The 12,802-nt window shown below is 41.2% G+C and overlaps 1 protein-coding gene across 1 annotated transcript in view; it reads left to right on the top strand.

The window, feature by feature from the left end:
- Positions 1 to 12,802, top strand: part of LOC126388089 (neuronal vesicle trafficking-associated protein 2-like) — a 33,343-nt gene that overhangs the window by 18,355 nt on the left and 2,186 nt on the right. Inside the window, exon 2 of the mRNA XM_050040980.1 lies at positions 7,765 to 7,875. Coding sequence (XP_049896937.1) covers positions 7,765 to 7,875 — 111 coding nt within the window. The remainder of the gene's footprint in view (positions 1 to 7,764; positions 7,876 to 12,802) is intronic.

The following is a 12,802-nucleotide window of genomic DNA, read 5'->3' as shown; positions in this document are numbered from 1 at the left end:
TCTGACGCTGCTGCTCTCTTCTGCCATGGCGAATTGAGTAAACTCTCATTACGTCTTTGTGCGGCGCATTTAAGGGCGAGGAGAGGGGCTCATTTGATTGGTGTGATGTGTGTAAAACCCACTCCTTCTCTCCTCCCTCTTTCCGACTTGCGCAGGTAGGAGGGACGGAGGTGGGAAAGAGGAGTAGCTGCGCCAGCGCACACGGTGTGCCAAACTTGCAAAATCCGCCTGGCCACACCCAGTTGGCGAAGCGCAGTTGCACTGCGCCCCCGCCTTGCCCGGTCTGCGAAACTAGAGCCCTAAATGTTTTGGAAGATCCAGCGATCAGTGAACTTTGTCTTTTGTAAAACTGAAGATTTTTAAGGTTTTTGATTGTGAGCCCTGTCTCTAGAAATGTCATTAAGATACAACTAATTTGACACTGCATAGGGAAACATAATGCCGAGCAAATTATGTGTTCTATTAACATAATGAGGAAATGTTGCAAATTAACTCTTCTGACAAGTTGTAAAAATGTTGATAATAAATGTGTCAGCAAAATGTTCACTGAAAATGTATTCCAGTTGTTTTCCACCACAATCTTGAAATACAGTTTCTGCTTGTAGTGACTGCAGCATTATTTTTTATTCTTTTATTTTTTAATTAACATCAATCACAACTTCTCCCTAACCTTACCCAAAGTGTGCATTTGTTGTCTAAATCTATAACATGATACTTTGTTAATAGCAACCCAGTCTAATTTCTTAGTCGTTGAATATAGTCAGTGACTTCCCTGTCAGACACTGACAAAAAAAGTCGTCCTTTCACATCTGTATGATACGGGGTGGGGACCATCAGTGTGTAACATTGCCTGATGGCATTAGGGGCAAACGCAGCCAGACAACAACGTAAGTTAAGGGAGCAAAGTGCAAGTAGGGTGGGCGTCAGGGATGGTGGAGCGGTCCAACAATCACCTGTCAACTGTCACCCAGGAGGCCACTTCTCATATGAATATAAACCCAAACCCTGTTATTTTTTCTAAACCTAACCATGTGCTTTTGTTGTTAAAAGGAAAATAACATCTATTCGCAGTGTTGTACTGACACAATACATTTATTTAGAAAGAGACTGTATGCGACTGAATTTCCTGTAAAAATGGAAGTGTATTTTGAAAAGTCACAATGCATGCAACAGGCTGCAGTCTACACTGTGTCCTAGAGCAGCAACACCAGACGCACCCAGGGTACTTTGCACGTCATATGTCTACATGGAAAGTCCATGACCAAGTGGCGATATGTGACGAGGTCGGAGTGAGAATGTGTTATCGTAGCTTTTATAAAAGGTGACCAAAACACAATCTTTCCCTCACATTAACCACAGGGCTTTTGTTGCCTAAACCTAAGAAAGAGTCTGACACAAACCCCAAATTCTGGTGTCAAGGTCCTGCACTTTATACGCCTACATCCTCCCCAACCACCTACCCTGTGTAGCCTACGCGTTACATGAATATAGTGTTTTGTTACCTGAAAAAAACGTCTCTGAACATAATCTAGGCAGGGATTATATTTCCACAACAGCATAATTAGGAGAGCAGTTTAGTAACATATAAATGTAATTTCTAGTAGACAGCGTTGAATTTGTTGGTCAGACAAAACAAAAAATGAGATGACAGCAGCTTGGGCCTGAGGAGATTCTAACGAGCATTTTTCATTATTTTGAATTATCTTTTTCTCTTTCCTTTTTTTCAGATTGTAAATTGTTTTTAAAGTGCCGCTTTAATTGTTTAATTCAAATTGTGTGACTTGTTTTTTAATGTTGTCAGTCTAACTCATTGTTATTGGTCTCAACCATTTTAAAAATTAGATTTTTCATCTCAGTCAGGGTTTCCTGGTTGAATAAATGTTAGATATAATAAACATTGCTGCACAAAGAACAATGAAGCTGTGTGTGGTCACTCACAGCACTACACAACACAGGGATAAAAGAGGCAAGGGATAAGTCTGATTTCTTTGACTTAAGTTTTGTGGGTGTTTGGTTTTTATTTTGCTCTCAAGCTTTTATTTGACACATCCAGTTTCATGTGGGCAAACAGTGTGAATGCGCAGGAGCACTAGGATGCTGCTAAAATGTTCCATTTGCATAAAAACCTTGCTCAGTGCAGCTTTAAAACACAATCTGAATGTTTTATATCCACGTGAATAGAGACACAGGGTGGTATTAGGTGAACCAACTAAAGCCCAGCGGGCACGGTCACCTGCCGCGCAGTCAATCCAATCCTTACTGATGGAGCCAATTCTTGTTAAGGACACGCTGCTCTTAGTCCAAATTATAGCTGCGTGCTGTGCTTCTACCTGCATCCAAGAAAAACAAACGTGTGTCTGTTATCTGTGTCGCACAGCAAACAGGATGATGGTTGTGTTGGTGGCGATAGTGGTGTAGGATGGCACATACTGGAGCGCTAATGACAAAGCAGCCCTGTTGACTGTGTTCAACAGAGAAACAGGATGATGTGGGAGAAGCTGCCATGCTGGGAGACAGCATGGCCTCCTATTGACCAAAAGAAGCATTATTTTTATGTTAGTTTCTACTGTATTTTGTTCTGTTGTTTTTATTTGCTTGTGCTTAATGTGACTGCACCCGTGGCGCAGATTCAGCTGTTATCAGAGATATGAGAGCATAATCTTATCAAAGAGGAATATTGCATCAGTCCAGTAGATACTGGCGGATAAAAGTATGAATCCACTTCATGCATGGGGGGAGTCTTCATCCGCAAGCTGTAGCGTTACCCTGGCGACCCCTTAAGGTTTACTGCGGTGTTCAGCCAGATTATGAATAATGGAGAAAGGTCAGGATAGATTTTTAATGGATTTATACAGCACATGGCTGCGGCTGCATCAACAGGGATTCCAGGGCGATCGTTTCTATCACAAAGGGCGGGATATGTTTCTGTCTGAACTGTTGCTGCGACTGCGTTGAATCTACAATGAAAGTGTCACTGAACGTCAACATAGGCAACACTCGCCGTGTCAGGGTTAATGCCACTAATCTGTTTAATGCATGTGCCATGTCATGCCCTAATTTCAAGCATCATTTAAGAGTGGTCAGATCATATATGTTGCAGCAAGTGGTTTTAATTCAATAAATAATCGGCTGAATGAGTGTTTCAGATGGGTGGGCCACACGGACAAACGCTTCAAATGCTGTTTAAATTTCCTCCATTTTAGTCGCGCAAAGGAGCAAATCTCCTCAGTCATTAGCGACTTAAGTCTCCGTTTCATGTTTCAAAGTGTCTACACAAAGTTGGGTCTCCACATGCATGAAACACTGATTGCTCGCTGCATGATATGAGGAGCTTTACAGTAATCCCTCTCCTTAATAAGCTGTTTCATGTGCATCACGATTAAAAAAAGGGGGTCAGGATGGGTCTTAATCAGTCATTTTACGTCTGTTACATCCAGAATGCGGGTCGCTGTGACTTTAAACACATCCTTTTTAAAGTATCACAGTGTGTGTGTGATGTGGGAGATGTAATTTATGGAGAGTGTCAGCATCAACCAAGGCTGAGAGTCGTGTCCCCCAGTTGACACCAAGTAAACAGTCACTTAGCTTGCGTGTCCCTGTCCACCCCCATAACGCTGATGGAGACTAATGATCACACCCATGTGTAATTGCTCTGACATCTCGCAGTGACAGATCATATAGAGAGCAGTAAATCGGGAATGGCGTTAATGCCAGTCTAGAAATGGAAACAGGAAATTAGAAACATTCATCTGTTATGGAAGGTTCCATTTTTTTCAACTCGCTCATTGTGATAAATCTGACTTTTTAATGGCGGCATTTTATTTTGGAGCGTGTGGGGAGAATGGACAAATGCAGATACAAGCATATGCATTCACCACACACATACCTACACTGGCATTTGTGACTTGGCAGACAATACCATTTTTAAACACAGCTATCCTTTGTACTGGATTTGCATAATTCTAATTAAATGTTCACTCAGAAGCACCCAATCAGGGTGTCAAGTAGAAAGTAGGAGGAAATAAACCCTTTTATATGTTAATCTGCTTTACTACAACATTGTCTACCCTGCCAGGAAAATGAATATTTCACACCTCAAACTACACAGAGGCATTCTTATTTGCATCAGTACGCAGAGATGAATGTGTTATTTCCATCATTTTAGATTAGCTCTGCTTTTTTTTGGCTGCTATTAAGCATTTTTCACACTGCAGATGTATTTTGATTCTGTCCAAGCAAATTCTGATAACATTTCATAGTTCCTTGTTGTGAGGGCTGACCAGAACATTTAAATGTGTTCCAGTTTTTTTTTTTTTTTTTGGACAATATATTCTCTTTAAACCGGCAATTGAAAGGCTTAATTTGCACACTTGAGCACATCAGAACTGATGCAGTTTCAAAAATGCAATTCGTAAATCAGCTTGCCACTGGTGTATTTACAAAAAGGAAAGGACATTTCCTTTCTTAAACAGCTGGAGCTAAGTGATTTCTCTCGGTGACCTGAGTGCATTGACAGTCAGCACAGGTTTGGACAGGAAGGATGCTGATTGATTCATGAGGCTGTTTTAAAAACAAGATGCCAAACAACAGAAATCCACTATACCTGCACACTTACAATCAGTGTGGGTTGTCATTGACAGCCAGGCTGAATCAACATTGATAATATGAGAAAATGTATGCAAGGGTGTTTATTATGTGTCTTAACCTTCTGTAAAACTTCAAATAGTAGCCTGGGCTATTATTAGCTTAAATCGCTGAAATCAGTAGGCCTATATTTGGGACAGGCGTCTATATGGGACAGGCCTTTAATTCCTTTCACATAAAACTGTTGCTCAGCAAAGATCGAGATATACAATCAAATTCTATCTAAACAAGTATTAAAATGACTTGTATAAGAATTAAGCTTCAGATAATATATCAATTATCCATTTTTGTAACTGCTTATCCTCTTGAGGGTCGCAGACAGGTCGCCAGACTATCACAGGGCTGACACATAAAGACAGACAACCATTCACACTCACATTCACACCTACGGGCAATTTAGAGTCACCAGTTAACTTGCACGTCTTTGGACTGTGAGAGGAAGCTGGAGTACCTGGAGAAAACCCACGCTGACACAGGGAGAACATGCAAACTCTGCACAGAAGGGTTCCCTCCTGGAATCGAACCAGGAACCGTCTTGCTGTGAGGTGACAGTGTTAACCACCACCCACCGTGCAGCCCTGTATATCAATTATGAGTCATTCATTTGATCTAGCTCCAACAGACAGCACATCATAGAAACAGAGAGGTACAGCACTCAAATATTACAGCACCTGGCATACAGGCACAACACCACTTTATCCCGTTAAAACAATACTTAAAGTACAACTTGAAATCGTTTTTATAAAAAAACCCTCTTGATTCTTTTGATCTCAGGACTCTTATGAACTAAAGTAATATGAATAACTTACAGAGTAATCGTGGCCTGGAAATCCAGACTCAAGTCTAGAAAGATTTTGAGTCCGGCCCTCATCGATACACCCTTCCTACCCAAGGGGCGGCACTAACTGAGGCATATTAAATACCGCCACACGCAACTGAATAGCACAATAGCCAATCAGAGCAAAAAAAACAAGGTGATGTATTCATTGCACTAAGCCCCATTTGTTTGCCAACCAGTGGGGCTAACTGATATATTATGCTTTTGCCGTATCCCGCTGGCAAAACGGCAAAAACTGCCTTCCTGGAAGTGAAGGCTTCTAGGGCAGTCTTCTGTTCCTCTCTCAAGGAAAAAGTGTAGTTGGCTTAGCGTTTCTTCCAAAGCTAAATTGAATGGACATGGTCCTTCAGCAGCTGCCATCTAGGGGTGTAACGATACATCGATCCACATCGATACATCGATTCATTGATTAACGATTTATTTTTGAAATTCACATAGCACGTCTGTGTCACCATTTCTAGGCAAGCGCGCCTCCGCTCAAACAACAAACAGAGCTCAGAAATAAAATGGTCAAATCATATTCTAGTTGTTTTTGTGAGTTGATGTAAATGATTGTGTTTGATGGGCATATGATGTCACGTCATATCGAACGCAGGCTCCTGAATCGAATTGAATCAAAATCGTATCGTGACAGACTTTGTGATATCAGCAAACATCGTATCATCATCCAAACAAATCGATATAATATCGTATCGTGATGAAGCTGGTGATTTACACCCCTACTGCCATCTTGGCTGTTTACTTTTCGACTTCTCCGCCACAGCACTGTCATCATCATGTTACGCCCGCCCAGAGACCGCCTCTGTCAGATAGACTGATCTGATTGGTCCGATTGGCGATTCACTGGGCTCTGCTCGTCAGGGGCCAGATCCCCGTGCAGTGCAAATTCGAATTTGCAAGGGGCGGGGCATATGGATTTCCAGGATTAGAGTAATGGACACATAATAGCCAATGACCTGCTTCTATACATCCGAAGAACTTCTAATAAATTAAATGAACTGCTTGGCAACCAGACCAGGCGTCTAATTGAGACCTGCCTTTGTTTGTCAAAATGTATAGCCACACTGGACTGGTAAAAGGGACTGGGCGTTAAACTGGGACTGGGCGTTAAATTGAAGTTTTATGGTGTGTAAATATTAAAGAGTATATCTTGTGATGTGCTGTATGTAATGTATATCACGTGACATGTATGCCACATAATGTTTACGATGTTACCTAACTTAAAAAAACTCAAATCACACATGAAACATGATCGTGGATCAGTGAAAAGCCCGGTACATCTCATACAGATGCCATAGGGCTCCTTGTGCGCTGGATTCAGATGCCGACAGCCGACAGCCACTGACATAGGACATATGACGCCCTGGGAATGAGAGTACTTGAGCAAGATGCCCAATTGTATGTACAGTATAGGTAAAAAACAATTACGGTTCATTGAGCAAAGGAAAAAGAAATGCATAATATTCAGATCCACTGAAACTGGATAGACAAATTAATTATGGCCCAGTCCTAATTCAATAGGTCTCTATAAAGAGACGCAGCTTGCTGTAATGAAGTCCTTTATATTAAGCTCACATCACGACAAAACTTCACCGTCTGCATAACAGGAGGTGATATCTTTGAGGATTACAAGAAGATTTTATGTAAGCCGAGACAAGTCTGCAGTAGCTTAAGTGCGCTTTGATCTTTCACTTTTGAAGAACATTTGTAATTTAATGAGGGAACTTGTGAAAAGTTTTTTATGCATATTAATTAAACCATTATTTATTTAAGAAACCTAATTAGAAGCTCATATTTGTAATAGGGCTTTTTCACGGGAGACATTTATTTTTAACATGTCACAGTATGAGAATCACAGGTCTAAACTGTGGAGTTAAAGAGCTGCTTCAGTTTCTGGGTCCTGGTTTTGTGGTCACTGTCACGGCTTACTGGGACACTTGAATAGAACAGAGCCATAAGTAACAACTGTGCCTTTCCTACTATGACAAATCTGTTGTGGAAAAAAGGTCTATTAAGCTAAAAGGTACAGGTCCTGGTGCAGTGTCACAACCTGAGTCATCCATCATGGAAGTCAACAGGAACACCTTGCCTTGAGGAGCCATTCACCTCAGCCACCAGCATCTTACTGTACCATTTATTAGGACTACAGACACACACTATCGCACATGCTCCATCTTTCTCACTGTCGAACTCTCACCCTGCCTCACATATATAAACCACACATCCTCCCTTAATGCTCTGGCGCACACACACACACTGACCAGTGTTTGTCCTCCCCCCAGGTGACGATTCTGATCATCCTGGCCCTGGCCTTCCTCGCCTGCATCGTGTTCCTGGTGGTTTATAAAGCCTTCACCTACGACCACGCCTGCCCAGATGGATTCATTTACAAGGTAAGATCCCTACGTGGCCTGTATTTCATTTCACAGTGTTACAACACACCTATCCACAGCCCAGAGACAGTCACGTGGTTAACAGGGCAGTGGGTAAAAGGTGAGCCTCCACAGGATCAGTTAAGTGGAGCTGCAGCTTTTCATTATTGATTGGTTCTGTATCATATATTTGATTTGATAAGTCTATAAATATCTAAAAATGTCCATCACAGTTTCCAACAGCCCAAGGTTACATTGTCTGATCACGCAAACTCTAAAGCCAAAAAATATTCAATTTGCAATGATTTCAAATGGAAAAAAGCTACAAACTTCAGGGAACTTGAACTAGTTTTCGCTTCAAAAATTAGTTAAACAATTACTTGATACAAATTTGTTGCCTCCTTATTTTCCTTGCTTCACATCAGACCAAATTGTCAAGTCCTTACACTCTGTCTCCGTCATTTTAAGTCTGACATTGTGTCCACTTAAACGGATTTTCTCGGGAGAGGGGGATTCAGTTTTCCCTAACCAATCACTACAGCCATGCCAGCATAACTTATTTTGACAGGGTCTTAAGAGTAGAGCGCAGCAAAGTATGATGTTGGGCGATATTGAGAGGACATGTCGATTTAGGACATGTCTTGTCTATCACTCCTAACTGGTTCCAGTGCACTGCTTGACAATGCTAAACAACAGGTTAACAAAGGCGTCAGTTTTGTCCCTGGAGCTGATTCAATAATTGAGTTCACCCATGGCACTCTTTTTTTTTTCAGTAAAGAAACTCTGTTTCATGTCACGACACCAAACGAGACAAATATCTGGACCCAGGAAATGTTTTTCCATTAAAGCAGAAGTCAAACATTTTGTAGAGTTAGATAAGAAAATAGTCCATAGAATATCCGATGACAACAAGGGGCCAGTACATGTGGCTCTTTAACCCCTCTACAATGGCTCCCTGTGGGTTTGTCAAAGAAAAAAGAAAAAAAGAGGAAATAAATAACTGTCACTAACATCTTTAGTTTCATACATCATTGTTCTAGGCCTGTAAATATGTGTAGCCTATACACCCATCAAAAAATATTTTACCATTTCATCAACTAAAATGGTTGTCATACATCTACGATCTGGCCCTTTTTCCTCTAAATTTGGCCAAACCTCAATGGCGGTGGCTCATCTTAAGTCTCCCTAGCTAGACTAACTATGGTTTCTAAATTCAACAAATGAAAACAGAGGATTTTATAGTGGGAAGACAGATTTGTTTGCTTTCACTGCCTATGCTTCAAAGTTAAAGTAGCAAATAATCATGAACTAGTCCATACCCATTGGTAGCTTTGTCACCTTCTTCCTATGCCAGTCCTCAATGCCTATGTGCAGTTTCACATAGATTGACCACGTCAGTGAGTCGAAAAACATGGGACAGACAGAATGACTGACTGACAGAATGACACACTGACAGTTTCCGTGATTATGTACAGCATACCATACCATGACTTAGTCATACCAAAAATTAGAAAAAAACCCAACATTGGTCCACAGGGGGAGCCACAGCGATCGGTCGCATTTTAGCCATTTTGAAGCATTTTTCTGTTGTTATAGCGACACCCAGTTGCCAATTAGAGTTAAATTTCTCCAGCCACCTTGAGGCGTCCTGTTCTACATATCTACCAAGTTTAGTAAAAATCCATATGGCGGTTAGGCCTAGATAAGAAATTAGCTCTCTAGCGCCCCCATTTTGTTTGATGGGGTCAATAATGGAGGGGTCCCCTCAGATTATTTGTGGTCATATGCCTACAGAGTTGCGTGGTGATCAGTGAAACCCTTGAGATGTTATACACCGATACGCCCATTCAAAGTTTACAATTTCAATTGGTTGCTATAGCGCCCCCCTTTGGCCAATTGATGTAATATTGCTTCATGCTACAAAAAAACTATTTCTCAAACTGTCGACCTATTCCTCAAAGAAATTGACCAATTATTCGGGCCTATTACTTTCAGCACTAGAGTTACATACCCTCTCTGCCTAAGTGTCCTTGTGCAAGGTGCAACATCCTCTTTGCCCTTCACTTTCTCCCTCCTCCTACTCTCCCTACTATCTAAATAAAGAATTAAAGGTGAGCGCACCGCCCAGTCTCCTATGGGAGAAAAAAAAACCCTGCCCTACTTTTACTTATATCTGAGGTTATATTACAGGAAGAGGCTAACAAGGCTCATCAGACAGGCAATCATCAATCAATGATATCAGTGATTTTGTTATGACCATCATAATCAAGTGTAATTTTCGGCATTTGTTCCTCGACACAGAGGCCAAAGAAGCAGAGTCTATTGAGGCTGCTCTAACATGTCATTAACTGCATTGACAAATAGATGAAAATTAGACTTAGTGCCTGTTTTACAATAATTACCACAGTTATGATCCCTAATGATTCATACGGCTGAGGTCCTAATAGAAAATGGCTCATGCAGCCATTCTGATCCAACAATCTGCTGCCCAGATATGTAGAGTAGTAGTGTTGAATCTTTAGTTTTTCGGTATGTGATGCTGACAGCCTCTCCTCTCTCCTCTCTCCTCTCCTCTCCTCTCCTCTCCTCTCCTCTCCTCTCCTCTCCTCTCCGCCCTGGTACTTATAGATTTCCGCTGCACTGCACTTATAACATAAGTTTCTCTGCACTTTGTGAGAGGTCACCTTGGAAGTCTGTGTCTCTGGACAGATCTGGTCTTTAAGGTGGAATAAATCTAGTTTCAGGCCCACAGCCTCTGCAGGGGCTCTGACTGCAGTCTGCAGAGGTATTATTAGCAGTGTCACATGCATGTTCACTGGCTGCACAAGTGTCCATACTTACACAATGTGGCACACACACACACTACAGAACTGCGCACAAGGTTGTAAATGTATACATACACAAGCAGGTTCTAATGCTCTATGGAGTCATAGAGATGAGTCTGCATCGCTGCTGAGAACAAATTCTTGTGTTTTTTTCTCTGCTGCAAAACGTGTTTTTTAAATGTCTTATTTAATTTTTAAAATCAAATAAAAGCAATGTCCAGACTGTCAGCCCAGATCTGTCTTTGGCATTTCAAGATTGCATCCAAATTGATTTTTGAAAGTCTGGACAGCAAAAAAATAAAAAATAAACAAACAATTTTTGCAAATTGGATCCAAACCACATTTGGAGGTGGTTTAAAATGCTATTTCAATTGGATTTCTACAGATGCATCTCAGTCCCTGACTGCTACAACCACATTTCAAAGTGTCTTATGCAACATTGCAATGCAACCCACAATGCCAATGTGAATCTGCTGGCACTTTGAGGGCAAAGACTTCCATTTCTCATGCCTTCGCACTGGAAAGCCACATTGCCAGTGTAGCTACCTAGTTACAGACACCTTCATCGTTACCATAGCAACCTATGCTGATTGGTTAGTGATGTCTGGACACACCAAATCTGATCTGATCAAAAAGTGCACATGGTCTGTCTTAAAAGAAAACTTCACCCAAGAAAAATGGCCATTTGTATATCAACTACTCACCACCTGTTGCATTGAATTTGTGCAGAAAACTTTCTTTTGCACGCAGGGTGAACGGAGAATCCAAAAACATTCTTAAAAATTTGAAGTAAAAAAAAACCAAACATTTTTAACAACAGCAAAATCTATCTATTTTTTTGAAAAGCTCAGTTTGCAGATTCTCACACATCTCTTGAAGTACAATCCAAGTCCCATTTATTCAGTCATATGCTCAGTGCTTCCCAAACACATGGTGATTTTGTGGAGGATGTATTGATCTGCCTGCTGTCTTAACGTAGCCTTAGACATGCCACTTTCCATGTCACAGTTGTATTTGAATATATAGAGTATGTCAAGTATACCAACCCGATCTCGCTTCCAGCTTGTCAAATGACGACACTTGTTCAGTGGCCCCTTGGTGTCAGACAACGAAGCACAGAGGCACCCTTTGGTGGCAGTATGAAACGCCCCCAGGTGGCTTCATCTATCAAAGCTCCGGGCAACTACCATAGTATAAAGAGAGAGAAAATCACAGTGTGCGCAGGTCAAACACAGAGTCAAGTCTAATAATAATGTAGTTTGCTAGTATGTGTACAGTAGCACACTATGTTAGTGACGTATGCAACGTGATAATATATCACAGTAACAAACGTAGTTATTTATAGTCATGCCATGATGTTTTTTCCTGAACCTAACTGCGTCCTTTTATGCTGAAACCCTGAAGAAGTAAAACAAAAAATTACGTTTTTTTTTTTGGTACTTACATTCAAAGTTTACCTCAAAAGAGACTGTATGCATTTAAAAAGCAAAAACTGTACATTTAACTGTACACTGTACAGACAATGCATGTAGCACGTATAACAAACAGGCTGTCCCTAAACGTCCAAAACTGATGCAGGAGGGGTACTTAGAGCGTCATATTTTGAAGTGTCAGAATTTGAAGAGTTGGGGGTGAAAATGTGTTGCATATAACACTTAGTACAGTGGTTTCCAACCGGTTGGTTACAGTCCAAAAGTGCTTCACAGGCCCATTCTGAATGGACCACAAGTGACTTGCAAACGTGTCAGGTTCTTACAAAACACACTTAATTCTGAAGTATTGTGAACTTCCAGCTCAGAGCTTTGATTTTGAGATGCCATTTCCTGCTGTAGACTGAGTGACCAACAGACAGCTACTTGACAGAGACAGCAAACTAGCTTGACGACATGGCCAAATGCAAGTAAGACGCTGAATGTATTAAGCTGTGTGGACCTTGAACTAATGACTGAGGAGATATCTGGACCCTGTGGCTGGACCAGTTGGGAATCAGTGACTTAGTATGCGTAGAGTTAAACTTTTAACTAGTTAAAGGCGCTGTATGTAAGAATGTGGCCAAAATGGTTACTGCACTCAAATTCAAAATACTGCAGCGAGTCGTGTCCACCCCCCCTCCCCTACAGATT

Source organism: Epinephelus moara, chromosome 3 (genome assembly GCF_006386435.1).
Source record: "Epinephelus moara isolate mb chromosome 3, YSFRI_EMoa_1.0, whole genome shotgun sequence".
In the NCBI taxonomy this organism is placed as follows: domain Eukaryota; kingdom Metazoa; phylum Chordata; class Actinopteri; order Perciformes; family Serranidae; genus Epinephelus; species Epinephelus moara.
Note: the sequence above shows the minus strand (reverse complement) of the source record. Positions and strands in the feature narration are given on the sequence as shown.